Source organism: Bombus pascuorum, chromosome 16, assembly GCF_905332965.1.
Source record: "Bombus pascuorum chromosome 16, iyBomPasc1.1, whole genome shotgun sequence".
Classification (NCBI taxonomy): domain Eukaryota; kingdom Metazoa; phylum Arthropoda; class Insecta; order Hymenoptera; family Apidae; genus Bombus; species Bombus pascuorum.
In genome coordinates this window covers 342,432-357,782 of record NC_083503.1, presented here as the reverse complement: position 1 = coordinate 357,782, position 15,351 = coordinate 342,432, and the positions used below count along the sequence as shown (strand labels likewise).

General features: G+C 29.7%; 5 protein-coding genes across 9 annotated transcripts; 1 reads left to right on the top strand and 4 right to left on the bottom strand.

Annotated features, from left to right (window-relative positions):
* Window positions 1-353: 353 nt before the first annotated feature.
* On the bottom strand, window positions 354-2,165 carry LOC132915093 (rho GDP-dissociation inhibitor 2). Its single transcript, XM_060974749.1, has 4 exons — window positions 2,018-2,165; window positions 1,232-1,420; window positions 926-1,150; window positions 354-695 (listed from the first exon to the last, which is right to left on the bottom strand). The coding sequence occupies exons 2-4, from the start codon at window positions 1,413-1,415 to the stop codon at window positions 496-498; spliced, it is 609 nt and encodes a 202-aa protein (XP_060830732.1). The 5' UTR covers window positions 1,416-1,420; window positions 2,018-2,165; the 3' UTR covers window positions 354-495.
* Window positions 2,166-2,542: 377 nt separating this feature from the next.
* LOC132915084 (dynein axonemal assembly factor 5) lies at window positions 2,543-5,841 on the bottom strand. Of its 3 annotated transcripts, none has more exons than XM_060974732.1 (6): window positions 4,873-5,840; window positions 4,570-4,797; window positions 4,314-4,509; window positions 3,927-4,233; window positions 2,933-3,857; window positions 2,543-2,847 (listed from the first exon to the last, which is right to left on the bottom strand). In XM_060974732.1, exons 1-6 carry the CDS (start codon window positions 5,573-5,575, stop codon window positions 2,711-2,713), a joined length of 2,496 nt encoding a protein of 831 aa, XP_060830715.1. In that variant the 5' UTR covers window positions 5,576-5,840; the 3' UTR covers window positions 2,543-2,710. The 3 variants fall into 3 exon arrangements, with proteins under 3 accessions (XP_060830715.1, XP_060830714.1, XP_060830713.1); XM_060974731.1 differs by having other exon boundaries at window positions 4,570-4,806; window positions 4,873-5,839; XM_060974730.1 differs by having other exon boundaries at window positions 4,570-5,841.
* Window positions 5,842-6,085: 244 nt separating this feature from the next.
* Window positions 6,086-8,554, bottom strand: LOC132915090 (phosphoribosyl pyrophosphate synthase-associated protein 2). Its single transcript, XM_060974740.1, has 6 exons — window positions 8,321-8,554; window positions 8,068-8,157; window positions 7,586-7,994; window positions 7,241-7,513; window positions 6,962-7,108; window positions 6,086-6,341 (listed from the first exon to the last, which is right to left on the bottom strand). The coding sequence occupies exons 2-6, from the start codon at window positions 8,142-8,144 to the stop codon at window positions 6,183-6,185; spliced, it is 1,065 nt and encodes a 354-aa protein (XP_060830723.1). The 5' UTR covers window positions 8,145-8,157; window positions 8,321-8,554; the 3' UTR covers window positions 6,086-6,182.
* A 351-nt stretch (window positions 8,555-8,905) lies between these two features.
* On the top strand, window positions 8,906-12,179 carry LOC132915087 (exocyst complex component 7). 3 transcript variants are annotated; one of them, XM_060974736.1, is made up of 7 exons: window positions 8,906-9,101; window positions 9,301-9,537; window positions 9,780-10,318; window positions 10,401-10,952; window positions 11,028-11,262; window positions 11,342-11,611; window positions 11,850-12,179. In XM_060974736.1, the coding sequence occupies exons 2-7, from the start codon at window positions 9,309-9,311 to the stop codon at window positions 12,119-12,121; spliced, it is 2,097 nt and encodes a 698-aa protein (XP_060830719.1). In that variant the 5' UTR covers window positions 8,906-9,101; window positions 9,301-9,308; the 3' UTR covers window positions 12,122-12,179. The 3 variants fall into 3 exon arrangements, with proteins under 3 accessions (XP_060830719.1, XP_060830718.1, XP_060830717.1); XM_060974735.1 differs by having other exon boundaries at window positions 8,906-9,129; XM_060974734.1 differs by lacking the exon at window positions 8,906-9,101 and adding an exon at window positions 9,152-9,179.
* Window positions 12,138-15,119, bottom strand: LOC132915094 (ras-related protein Rac1). The gene is made up of 3 exons (XM_060974750.1): window positions 14,460-15,119; window positions 13,592-13,979; window positions 12,138-13,489 (listed from the first exon to the last, which is right to left on the bottom strand). Exons 1-3 carry the CDS (start codon window positions 14,492-14,494, stop codon window positions 13,334-13,336), a joined length of 579 nt encoding a protein of 192 aa, XP_060830733.1. The 5' UTR covers window positions 14,495-15,119; the 3' UTR covers window positions 12,138-13,333.
* Window positions 15,120-15,351: the final 232 nt, after the last annotated feature.

The window sequence follows — 15,351 nt, the reverse complement described above, 5'->3', positions numbered from 1 at the left end:
AATACACTATTGGGGGATTTGAATCAAGACCGTAAAACTTTAGCAAAATGTGTTAACAATATAATACTAAAGGATCTTACACTGATCTTAACTGGAAAAATTAAGAGGAATATATGAATAACCACAATATAAAGGCAATTAAATACTGACTGATATACACAATTTAAATGATTATAAAATAGTACCTACGTGATTCACTATGTATGTGTATACATACGTATACATATGTTTATGTAAATATATATACACATATACATATCTCTTAGTATGTGCGTTTATGTATGCATATATATTCATGTACTCAATTGTTCACTTTTAAGGTTTACGATTTAGGAAAAGTATCTAAATAAATATCAATGTTACTCTTTCTCTTATTACTTAAAAAATACAGTTATGGCATCGCAGTATGACTGAATATCTATAAAAATTAGAGTCCCTTTTGGCATTTTTATTTTAATTGCGATCGTTGTAGGGCTTCCCATTATAAAAGGGAGCTTACTCTTTCCAGTCTTTCTTAATTTCAAATGACCATTCCCACTTTAGGTGTTCGTGTTTGTCATCATCAGTAAACAAAGAGCTTACACTATAAGAACCACGTGCCATTACTCCAGCTGGTGCATCCTCCGTTGGTGTTGTATACGATTGAATTTCCGTTTTTGGAGGATAAGAACCCACCATATGCATCATCTTATCCACTGAAAGTATAACAAGGCAAATGAATATTAAACATGTTAAGCCATACATACAGTATTGTCAATACTTTGTTTTAAAAATACCTGTGACACCTACAGCAGAAAGCATTGAACAAAAAAAGTAAATATAATGGTTTAATGTTAAATTAAATTAGACATAATTAAAAATTTTAAGTTAGCAATAAAAAAAAGTCAAGGTATAACTAATAATTTATCTTTAATGAAAATTTTACCTGGCATTCCAAGACGATAAGTTTTTTGAACATATTTTAGGCCATGCACAATTTCACGTTGAACAATGAAGTCAATCCTGATTCTGTAGCTAACACCTTCTTTTATTACAAATGTCTGTTTCTTTAACTGTGATAGGTCACCTGTTAAATCTAATTCCATATCTGGCCGATCTGCTACGCACAGCGCTAACTTTTTTACTATTACTTTCCTGGGATCATTTGGATCTATAAAATTTCAGAGCATCATACTCTTTATTTATATTCTCTTTTAGGTAATTTATTTTAATTATTTAATGAAATGCTCACCTACAACAACACCTCCGGACTTTGCTTCTCCCAATAGAGTTTCTTTATATTTGCGTAAACTTTCATCTTCTTTATCTGTTTCTAGAATTTGTTCTATTGTTTTTTCTGGTGGGGGTTTGTAGTTAGATTCCACTTCTAATTCTTCTTCTACGGAGTCAATGTGATCGGTATTAGGTTCTGACATGTTTACTGTGACAAAAACATATTTTATTAATAGCTTAAATACTATAAACCTAAATAATATAAGTCACATGAGAATATTCCAAGTATTTTATGAGAAATTTTATATCACGTATCCTGATAAATATTTCACTTATTTAACAACAGAACTTCGCAGGCTAAACGGTTACTGGATTATGATAATAATGGAAAAGTTGGTTACTAACCTTGGTTAATAATTGATCGGTAATGAATCTGACACTTCTAACAGTAATAAACGTAACATTATATTTAATCATGAAACAATTTTTAAAATTCGTGCATCAGTACAGATATATATTTATGACGTACACATATGACCATGTAGTTATGCTTCTATAGAATATTTTTAGACGATTCAAATTAAAAATTCAGTACAAATTATTCATGTTATGTATTTCTTCAATATTTTTCTATTACTAAGAAATATTAAGTAATTATTCGATTATAAAATAAATGTGTGAATTATTCATGTAAGAAAGTGACAGAAAGATAAAAAATGTTTGAACAGACTTACAAACGAAAAAAAAAATTCATAAAAAGTACTTTCCAACTAGAAGAAATATAATGTTCAAATAGTACGCTTACCACAATTATAAAATGATAAGATGAAGCTTGAAATGAAAACTTGGACAGAATTATTGGCAATTTCTTAATCCTGTTTGCCACCCCTTTGTGATTCGCCTCTGAAAGCGGAAGACATGTACAATATGGCGGCTTCAAAAGGGCGGGTACTTCCTGTTCTAATACTTTTTTAAGGTTAACTTTTCCTTCCATAGGTTCCTGTATTATTTCTTGTCGAAAAGGAATAGTTTATTTATATTATCATTTTACGAGATCTTTCGATTTGGTTAATATGTATGTTTATCTTAATCTCTTGGTCATTTAAATATATTACAAATTTCCTAAATTGTGTATGTGCGTATGTTCTTTAAATCTATAGATCATCTTCCTACGTTTTTGTATATACATATTCGTTTTTAGATATTAATTTATTTAATAAATTAAGTAGTAGATTCTTTGCAGGTATTTGTATCGAACAGTATTACATTTTCACGTTAATCGTTAAAAAAAAATTGCCAGAAATTAAGATAACCTTAAAATGAAACGATATTTTAAATTCTGTCTATAAAATTTAATTTGAATAGATTAATTAATTTTTGTTTACAATAAATATACATATACATTATACAAGAAATATTATTACTGAATAGAACATTACTCTTACATAATAACTATCAATTTTACTCATTTGTTAAAAGAAATTGACAGTCATCAATTTTATTTACTGGTTAAAATAAATTGACAGTGTTCTATTATTGTTTCCATATCCCGTTGATTTCTAAAATTTGTCTTACATTTCTGAAGTTTCTGATATAATAATTCTGGATGCACTTTGGCCAATTCCTTTAATTTATCTAAAAGATAAGTATTTCATATATAACAATTATATTTCAGTTTGGATATTATATTAAAATGCACTCTTAATTTAAATGTTATTACCTAATACAATATTTTGAAATTTGCTGTCTGGATCATCCAAATATATTATAATTGTGGTATACAAAGTATCTACATGTCCTTTATTAAACTGTAAGTCATAATCCTTAGGTATTGCGCTCCAAACTTCTGTTAGAGCTTCTAATGATATTACTCTAACATCATCACATCCATCATCAAGTCTTTTCAATAGTATTGGATATATTTTATGTATGTATTCTTCCGCGAGATGATCAAACTGCTTCCGGATACACATTATTAAATACATAGCTTGCAAAGAATAAAATCTACTTGTTTTAGAATTATCATCTGCAAGACTAATTAAGACAGGAATTATTTCATCAAATATTAAACAAATATTTTGTTCATCGTGATTTGTAATTCTCTCCATAACAGAGTCTTTTTCATATTTATTTAAAAACGAACATAAACAAGTTACTGCAGCAGTACGTATAGCTTCAGCAGTTCTTCCTGCTGTCCAAATCAATCCAGGAAGTATACAATCTTTCAAAAATTGACTAGAAAATTTTATATCCATAATCTCATTTAAAGATTCTTGATTAAAATATTCTGATAATAAAATAAAATGTTTCAGTCTCAATTCAGGATCTGCATCATCCGTCAGAGTTTGTTTTAGAACTGGTAAAATAATGTTCATATTATAAGCAAAGATTTGCTTAGCGTAAGTTAAACATGCACAAAAAATTTGAGATTCCGGATCATGAATTGACCATGATTTATAGTCAGAAAATGTTGAAAATAATTGGCCAATGTATTTATGATATAACTCTCCAACACTATCAAGTGAATTAATGTTAGCAAGTATACTTAGTAATTCTTGCGCTTTCAAATTTATCAAATTTTCTTGTGTCATAGATAAAACAGTGAACATTATTATAAATAATTCCTTTGATATAAGCTTGCAATCCTAGAATTTGTTTAATATATTAGCGCAGGAAATAACAAAATTAACTATGTAGATATTTATAAAACAAACCATTTTGCATACTAAAAGTAAAGAAGAACAACAAGAAAGTATTTCTTTTTGATATGCTCCCTTTTTACTTTGACAGATATGTGATTGTTGTAAGAATCTTCCAATATCTTCTAATAATGGAAGAAGTGTACACTGTTCACTACCTTTTAAAATTGCAGAAAATACTTTTAAATGACCTACGGATGGAGTGTCTTCAAGAGTAGGTATTATCAAATGACAATAGATTTTTGGAGGTACAAAATATCCTAAATATTCTGCAGCCCTTTCTACATTTTCTACAACTCTGTTATCTTCATCGTTACAAGCTCTAATAAATAATTATTAGTCAACAGTACGATTAGTTAAAGATTAATTTTATAATGTATATTTTAATACTAATACATTTACCGATACATAGGAGATAAGAGTTTTCCAATATGCTGTATTATATCTTCTTCTATGTTTAAAATAAATACACAAAGTAATTGTGCAGAACGTACTCGTATGTCTGCAATCCAATCTCCTAATTCCAAACAAATTCCATTTATCAATTTACTGAAGCATTGTTGTGCTATTACACGGCATCCTATGTTTGGTCTAATAACTGCAAGAAATTTATAACGACATAAATAATATTTGATAACAATTTATTAACTCAACATACCATTAGGGTAATGATGACGATCTTTGGTAAGAAAATCTAGTTTGTCTTTCAGTTTTTCATCATTCTGGTTTTCTTCTACATACGATTGTCCCGCAGCATCCCAAAAGTTGCCAGCTTTTTGTCTAATTTCTTCTAATTCATCATGTAGACCCGTTAAAAGTAGTGGAAGAATTTTATGCCACCAGTTATATCGATCTTTTAGGTTTAGATGCCAATAACCTGCTACTTCTATTACAGCTACGAAACAGTACAATGATATTAAATATAATTTGTTTAAAATGAAGAATAAAAATAATGAAATACCTTTTCTAACAAGACCATTTTGATCAAACAACCTTTCTGCCATAGGTGTAGCTACTTCTTCTATAGATTTACTATTTCCATATTGGATTAAATCTCCTATTGTTTTAATAGAAGCGATTCTAATTCTATGATGTTGGTGCGTAAAGTTATTTAGAATTGGTTTTACGAAGTTTTGCGATTGCGCGTAGAAATATCTTGACAAATTCTTAGCAAATTCAGATATACAATCACAGCTTTCTCTTTTAACAAGTGGATAATTGTCTGCTAGAGTTTGTACTAAGATTTTTGTTAAATCATCAATGTATAATGCTAATAAGTTTTCGTATTTCAATACTATTATTTTTAATAACGCAATACACTTCAGTCGAACTTCTTCTGAGGTTTCTATTTGCTCAGAAGAACCTAATCTTTTGGATAAAACTGGGAGTAAATGCATAATATACTTATCATTCGGTGCTAAATTAATTATAAATAACTTGATAATCTCCACTGTTCGATCACGACATTCTTCTACAGAATCATTTAAAATTCTCAACAGATATTTATTTATAATATCCCATAATTTTAGGGTTTCATTCTCAGATTGCTGTAATTCTAACAATGTGAAAACTTCTTTCAAACCTTGTATTCGTCGCTTTTTTACTTCCGATTGTAGCATAACACAAATTCTAGTAAATTCATTATTTGCAGTTTCCACAGACATTCTGACAAAGCTTAAAATATTTTGAAAATTTCAAACAATTTAGAAGCTGCGGATTTTGAAGCTATAGTTGATCTATTGTCATAGCAACATTGTTATTGATCCATTTGTTTTAATTTGGATGTGTTCACCAATTATGTATATAATAATTGCATTCAAGTTAGTTAAAGGAAAGAAAAAGTGTTATTCTATTTTCTGTTAAATTTATATTATTATTTCATATATTAGCTCAATACGTATATTTATGACCCTCACATCTTCAGATTATCTTCAGTATTATCTGCTAAGTGAGCAGTACAAATTTTCTAAGTCGAAATATACAACCAAAATCGGCATATACAACTAAAACCAAAATCTTGCAATCTATTTTATGTAAGTTTATCAGTTATCAGTTCCGATATACAGAAACTTAAATGTATAGAAATTGTCAAGCAATTCAAATGTGTGGTGTGTGCGCGCGCGCGTGTGTGTATCTATATAAAACAGGACTAGCATGATTAATTCTTCATAAAATAAAGTAATAGACAAAATTTAATAGATATGTTTTGCATATGGTCCTCAGATATGGAAACTGTCAGTATGTTTGGAAGATATTATCTCATCGTAATTTTTAATCTTCCAAAGAGACATTTTTAAACAAGTATGACATGGATTCTTTATTATGAATACGCCTAATAGCCTCTGCCAGCAAAATACTGATATCAACAGTTTTTATTTTTGGACACTGCATCTTTTGGACGTCATGAGGGACAGTATTTGTAACAACGACCTAAAAATAATATCTAATTATAGATTCAATTTTTTTAAAATTTAAATACATATATATATACATATATACAGTGTCACCTAACTCTGCCACTCTTAATTACTCTCTCATTTGTCACGGTTAAAAAAAAAAAAAAAAAAAAAAAAAGAAAGAATATGTTACGAGAGAAAGTTATTATATTTCTGAGATTTTAATAGTAAAGTTTTTTAAATGGAATGACCTACTCTTTTCTTTACCATTAAGAAGGATGAAATCAAACTACATCATCAGATGGGACACCCTGTATATACATGTATGTATACACGTATTCAATTTAAATGGAAACGATTAAATATCTCGGCAGATATAAAAGCCACGTGAAAGTATCTCAGACGAAAACTATACTATATCAAGGTGCCATGCTGATATTTATGTAACCTTATGACGACCTTGAATCGTCAAACGGAAATCTGTATTCTAATATTAGCTAAAAATATACAATACAAATCTACATGTCCATTTGAAAACATAATCATGATCTTCACAAGACTATTTAAGATCAAGTAAGTCAGTGAAATGGGTTGCTTACAAACTGCTTCACATAACTTATGTCTTTTTAAATAAGCCTTTAAATATTATACTACCTCATCAATTGGAGATTCTTCTATTAATCTTGGTGCATCAGAACTTAAAAGTCCATGCGTAGCTAGAACATAAATTTTATATGCTCCTCTTTCCTTAAGAACTTCTGCTGCAGCTACATAAGATTGAACATCATCTATCATGTCATCCTGAAATATAACAATGCATAATAATGTAGAAATTTACGGTAATGTAACGTAATGTAAATGTAATGTATCAAATGTACAAATTTTTAATACACTGTCCTGTTTTCTTTAATTTTTACATTTAAACATACATACCACCATAATAGCTATGCGTCCGCCTACGTCCCCCACTACATTAATTGGAGGCTTTTCTTTTGCAGGATGCATTGGCACACCAACGCCAACTTCCATTGTTCGTGAGGCCAATGCAGGCGGAGAATAACGTCCATCATTCATATCTGACTCTGCCTCTCGCTGTTCTCCGTGAATGACTGCTATTCCTAAACGTAATCTTTCTGCATAGCTAGTTGCTTTTTTTGCACTACCAGGATTTCTCGCAACTATCACTGAATTGTGATAATCTGGTATCTAATAAGATAAAATTCGAAGTTAAATCATAAAATTCTATGATAATCAGTTTTACTAATATTATTTACGCACAGACTCTTGAATATATTGTAATAAAAATGGACTGGCACGCAAATTATCCACTGGTACATCAAAAAATCCTTGTATTTCCTTCTGGTGCAAATCCATTGTAATTATATGTGTTAAACCACTCTTACAAAGCATCTTTGCTAATAATTTAGAAACTATACAACCTCGTTTACGCATTTTGCATTGCTTAGAATAAGGCAAATATGGAATGACACCAACAATATTCTTTGCAGAAGAAGTTTTGCATGCGTATGCCATAATCAAAAGTTCCATTATGTTATTGTTTACATCTTTTGTTCCTGTTTGAATAATATAGAGGTCTTTGCTGCGTACAGAATCTCCAATTTCAACCATAGTTTCACGGTTTGATTTATGATACACAGAACATCCTCCATGTTTAACACCTAATCGACTAATAAAGCAATGCAATTATAATTGGAGTACTGAATGATTATAAATATACATATATATTTGTGAAAACGTACTTGGCGATAAGATTAGCCAATTCTGGATGGGAATTGCCCGCAATGAGTACAATATCTGAAGATACAGGTTTGTCCATATTGTAAATGCTTCTAAAAATCAAATGAATATATAATCTGTAACTTGTTCCTTTAAAAGTGTACGAGAAAGTATCTTATTATCTTATATAAATAAAAGTCATACAGATCTCCGTCACTTATACTTTTATATCACTCATAATGCTTAATAATGACATAGAATATTTAATGTAAATACCTTATAACATGCAAAAATACGATAACAGATTAAACATCTATATTGAATTACGTATTATAAAGTATTTCTAATACTATAAATTAGATTATTCTTTGTTTATTTATGTGTTAGTATTTCTATAATCCTATTAACGAAATGCTGTTAGCTTATTAATTTGAATGTAAAGTGTGATATCAATGTATCAAGATCAAGTCGAATTCGATCTAATTCTTATGTTTCGTCTCTTTGTCGATTACATACTGCTTCTTGAACAGCTGCTTAATTTCAGAAGTACCAACTTATTAACAAATAGCCATAATAAATCAAAATTTTTATTACGTTTTTTCTATAGTTCTAGAGCTGAAAAAACTGGGATTAAATTTTTATGATATAATTCTTGTCAATTCTTTAAGATATTTATTTTTTTGTTAAAAGCGTAATAGTGTGTTATTTTAATTTCTTTTTAAATTTGAGTTACTGTTTGTTTATATTAGGATCCTTTCGTATCTAATATACTAATATGATATAGTATTTCTTATTAATACACTGAATAAATCAAATATTTAATTCATGTATTTATGCAATTTATTTGTTTGTTTAATCACACAGAGTACATTACAATAGCAAGTCCATATATTTTAGCAGTATTTTCTGAGATTTCAAAATTATAGTAATAAAACTTTTCATTTGAATAGGGCATTTTTATGTCAGTAGTTGCATCACAATGTTCTATCTCTTTGTATTCATGAATATATAGAAAATCTTTAATAATTATTTGATAACTAATCGATCGATTATAAAGGTACAAAGCAATAATGTAATGAAAGAAGGTTATATCATAATATAACATACAATATTAAAATAGCAATGACATTACATCGTAATTTTATACAAATATCTTTAATATACGTGTTACATAGCGAATAAAGTGACACTGACTCTTCAAAAGATTTCAAATATTTCCTGATTTCTGTTACACATATGTATCGTACTATTTTCAGATAAAATAATGCACACTACAAGAGCAGATACTTCTGAACGAAGATTTGAAATACAATGTAAATTAGAAGCAGAAATTGCTTCTTTAGAAGCATTGAAAGAAGCAGAAGAACGAAGCAGAAAATTAACCAGTAATGTTGTAGGAATTCTATCTTCTTTAGAACAACGTCTTGCTACATTGCGTCGAACTATACTTCCTGTTTACAATGAAACAGGGAACCTTCAAGCGCAACAACAAAGTATATTATTATAAAATAAATGCAATTAATATGTATTAACGCTTTATTAGTCAGATTCTGTTGCCATAGCTTTTTTATTGGGACATCCTCAGCGAATGACAAATTAATTAAATAGTATTGTTTCTAATTCATAATATTTAGTTCAATGAGTATATCGGATCATTTTAATATTAACCATATGAATATTTCAAATCTGTAACTTATCATGTAATAGTATAATTTTGTTTATTTTGTCTTTACAGATATAGAAATGACATTAAATGCTTTAGATCACGCTATTGGGTACTATGGAGTCTGTCAAGAAGTAGAAGCTACAGTGAGAGCTGGTCCAGGAGGATCTGGAGGACTAGATAATTTTTTGGAAGCAATGAATCGTCTTTACAATGCTCAACGTTATTTTCAAAAAAATAATCCAAGCTCTGTAGAATTAGAAAATGTAACAAGTTTGTTTGTTGTCGGTTTAGACGCTTTATATGCAGAATTCCATGATATTTTAACTAGACAAAGTAAACCAATTCTTCCAATTGTTCTTTTGGATTTAATTGGATCAGACGAAGATACTAGTGGTGAGGATGCCCCTCAATCCCTTTGTCAATTACCAGAAAGTATTTTAGGAGATTTACTTAAAATTGCTGCATGGTTGGAGGAGAGGGGACACCGTAAACATGTAAAAATTTATGCATCTGTACGTTCTGCTATTGTTTTAAGATCTTTACAGTTGTTAAAAGAACATCAAAGGAGCGCTAGTGGTGGCAGTACTCATGCAGGAAGTCCTTTACCAGTAAGAAACTTAATAATGTATTCTTTTGATCATAATTAATTGATTATTTACAATTTAATACTAGTTATATTACTATTTGTAGAAAACAAAATTTGGGAACAGACATTCACTGGGAATTCAAGAAAATAGTGGCAAAAGAGCTTCTAAAAGATTACAGCATGCTTTAGAAAAAAAAGCTAGTAGAATGTTACTAAAAGCTTCTCAGACTACTGGTTTGGGATTGTCTTTAACTGCATCTAGGAAGCCACCGCCACAGTTATCTGGACATTCTGTAGAGGATACAGCACCAGATGAACAAGAAATGGAAAATTACTTGCTGTTAACGGTTGGTCTTCATAAACTTATGCAAGCGGAACGGTCACTAGTTGCTAAAATTTTACCGATTAGTCTACAAGCACAAGTATTAGAGGCTACAGTACGTGAAGCTATGGATCTTGTAGCTCATGATGGAGAGAGTATAGCAACTCGTGCTAAAAGATGTATCGTACGGCGTGATTTTTCTGCAGTGCTAGTAATCTTTCCAATTTTAAAACATCTTGGAGAATTAAAGCCAGACTTGGAACGTACTGTTGAGGGCTGTGATTATGCCCTTAGATCAAAATTTACTTCTGTGCTTAATACTCTAAACATAACTGTACGTTGTAACACAATATGATTGTATAATGCAAATTTTATTTTAAATTACATACTACATAATTTAACAATATAGGGGGCAAAAGCATTGGAAGATTTTGCAGAAAGTGTCAGAAATGAATCTAGTTCAATTTTACCTAAAGACGGTACTGTAGCAGAAAGTACAAGCAATGTCTTAGTTTTCTTGGAACAATTGGCAGAATATGCAGATACAGCAGGAGCTGTGTTAAGACGTAGTGCCGATATGGAAGGTGCAACATCTATAAAACAAACAGAAAATATGTATAGAATTGTTCTTGGCACTTACATTAGTTGGTATCACTATTTCCTTATTTTTGGACATATTATGAAAATATTATAAAACTTATTAATATTATTTTTTATTTTTAGAAAAGGTATTAGCACAATTGAATTTGGTGCTCGTGAGTAAAAGTGATACTTCGTATTCAGATATTGCATTAAGAGCTTTGTTTCGTTTAAACAATCATAATCATGTTATAAATGCTTTACGTCGTAGTTCCTTGATGGAACTTTTATTATTAGCAGAACCTAGCGCGGAACAAACATATCACGATCTCCTGTTACGTGATAAGGCTAACTACGTTTCTACTACCTTTGCAAAAGCACGCGCTTATCTTGAACAACCTTTCGATGAACCAGGTTTGTATTTTGACAATTTAGAAAAATTTTATAATACTAAATAAAAAAAGAAACGTTTCTGTAATAATATTTATTTTGTATGTAACACTAACTATGTGTAATAATGAATTACGTAAAATTAAAATACACGAAATTATTTAATATAGCTATGGAGGTTTTAATGATATATATCAATTGTGTAACATATAAATGGAAAAATGCTAAGAACGAAGATTTAGGATTTTTATTATTTTCACAGAACCAGCAGCAAAAGCTTTGAAAGAGAAATTTTTGGGATTTACAAGAGAATTAGAGGAAGTTGCAAAATGTCAACGTTCTTATTCCGTACCTGATGCTCGATTACGAGAAGAATTACGAAAAGAGCTTCAACAAGCTATTGTTCCTCTTTATATGAATTTTCATAATAAGTATCGAGGAATATCATTCTCCAAGAACCCAGCTAAATATATAAAATACACTCCGGAACAAATATCTATATTAATTGATACATTCTTTGACACAACGGCATAATAAATAAATAGAAAAATTTAATAAACACCCATTTAATAAAGCATATTTAGTTACAGTATCTATGATATTTTTATGGACTGAATCCCCATTCCCCGGATAGATTGCACAGGTCAGTGGATCTGCGACGATTGAAATAGATCTCGGTCCAGCCCCACTTTATATATATTTATAATATATATATAAAAAACAAGTAACGTCCGATTTAGATTCAGCAGCTTATACATGTAAAATGATAATGATAGGAATACAGTTTGGACTTTTACCATTTATGTACAATTATTTGTTATAGAATAATTCCTTCTTCTGTCTTTCTCCCTTGGCTTTCGTATGCACTCTTAAACATTCATACACACGTACCATTTTCCTCTACCTCTGATATTTTATTCTTTTAGCCATGTTGCGCGTATGAATTACAGCAAGATTGCAACAACATGAAAATACAAGAGAGGTAAAGAATTGAAATCACACTTGTATCGCTCATTTCTAAAACTTACATGATTATCTTATTCCATGGTATGTATATAGTAATATCAACCAATTTAGTTAAAGATGAAAATCATTTCATGTTACATACTTGCAATTGTATATTTACAATGAAAGATATAATTTATGTTTAGTTTCATTTAAATTATTAGCTGGAAAATTCAATTTATTTAAAAATTAAAAACAATTCCCATTAATATGTAATGTTTATATTCAAATATTTTTTACTTCAATGTTTTCACTGTATCAATCTCTTTGTATACCAAAAATTTAAAAATGACAAAATTGTATGATTACATTTTTAATCTAAAATATACAATGCAAATTTACATAAAATGGTTCAGCTCTTCTACTAAATTGATTAGTATCTAGTGCGCTCACAAACGCACATACATAATGTTTAATTTCTTATAATTCGTATGTAATAACTAATATTAATAACACACTCTAATATACTGTACATTGTCAGTTCAGTTTTCATTTGGCTTCCTTTCTCTCATCAGAACATTCAGCTAATGTCCAAAACACTTAAATTGCATATATTTTCTTCTTTATCTTTTTATACGCATTATATAAATTGGTTTGTGCGCTTTCATGGCAGATGCTTGTAGAGAGATGGACCGTACAACGGGGTTTTTTAATCAAAGTTAGATGTCCTGCTGCAATCAAGTCCGATCGGAGGAGGGGTAGTACATTTGCACATGCTCCACCGTCGTTGGACATTTAATATTATAGAAGGAAACATCTGCGTTTTGGTTTCACTTGAAGAACAGGACACAATACTGCGCGAATTGCTTCATCAAATACTGTTTTCAAACCTTTCTGAGTAAGAGCAGAACATTCTAAATATTTTACAGCACCAATTTCTTTTGCCATGGACAAACCCTAAACATAATTTAATGCAAAGTTGTTATGTTATTAAATTATTATACTCTATATTTATGAGTAACAGTAAGAGGATAGTTAATAAATTAAACAAATACATGCCTGAGGATATGTAATAGGTGCAAGTTTTTTATCTTTTAACCGCTCAATAGTCTCTTTGTCTTCACGTAAATCTAGTTTAGTCCCTACTAAAATAATTGGAGTAGCTGGACAATGATGGCGTACTTCTGGATACCATTTAGCACGAACATTTTCAAAACTGGCGGGGTTAACAAGAGAAAAACAGATCAGAAAAACATCTGTCTGTGGGTAAGACAATGGTCTTAATCTGTCATAATCTTCTTGGCCTGCTGTGTCCCATAAACCAAGATTTATTGGTTTACCATCCACCATAACATTGGCGGAATAATTGTCAAATACAGTCGGAATATATTCTCCAGGGAAAGCGTTGGTAGTGTAGCTTATGAGGAGACATGTTTTACCTACTGCTCTGTAGAAATTAATCAGTTAGAGATAATTAAATTGACTGTGTAGAAATTCTGATAATGAAAAGGTTAATTATAAATGGGACATGAGTAAACAATTTTTACATTATCAGAATAAAAGTCATAAAATAATATAAATTCGAATGAAATTTTAACGAAGACGAAAAAAAGAAAAATGAGGAAAACACGGAGAAAAGTAATACCTCGAGGCGATAAATTATCTAAAAGCTGATAATTTTAAATTAAGACATTCTGATTTTCTTAAAAAATAAATAAATAAATAAATAAATAAATAAATAAAAAAGAAGAAAGAATACATATTAAAAAGCATAACGGGTGTGGTACTAGCTTTTAAATAGTTCTTGATCAGGAAAAACCAATCGCCAAGGGGTACTTCGATGATTCTTTAGATCAAATAATGTAGATCGAAAACAGGAAAAGGCAAACATATCGCAAAACATTAGAGTAGTTATTAAAATACTCACCCGTCTCCTACGACAACACATTTGATAGCTTGCATCCTGAAGGTTGGAACCGTACACAATTAAAAATATCTACGTAAATTCGCAGGAAGGGAGGCTAGTTCGATTCGACAGAACAGGAAAGATTAAGAGAGATAGACAAGGAGTGGAAATGTCGTGAAATAGAAAGAGAGAACATAAAGGAAATAGGCGCAAGAGAGATAAATAAGTAGTGTCAAAAGTAAGATAGAAAAAGATCATAAAATGGAAGGATGTATAAATCAAAGGAAAAGTGGGAATGATATAGGCAAGAAAAATTATAAGTACTTGTGTAGAACTATAACAGTGGCAATAAGCAAATATATATTATAACGTCCTTGATGTCCTTGTTTTGTGATAGAAAACGCAGTTGGGGGTCTTTCGTTAAATGCAGCACTCCTGACCTCAATATGTGGCCTCAATAATGAACGTAGACTTAAAGGTTTTATTTATTTCATAAGAATTAAAATGCTATTTCTATGAACACTACAAATTTTAAGCAAATGCTTTACTTATTTACTGTGTTTATGAATATTGTTTTAAAAACATGTTTAATTTCAGATAATTCATTTAAATGAAGGATCGGATACATATGAAATAATGGTTGAAATGATAACCAGTGCACTGTAAAGTGTAATACATTTGGTGGGGATTTTTACGAATGCGCATCAGCTTAATAAAATTCACATGCACGTAAATACAATAAAAACACGGAAATTTTGTAACATATATTTCAAAGTTATGCAATACAAATCTAAAAATGGTTAGCAGGTCAAATTAAAAAAATTAAAAGATTTTGCCTTCATAAAAATTACGTTTTTATAGAAAATCTATATTGTTTAATTACAAAATCTATTATCTATAAATTTCTTAATTT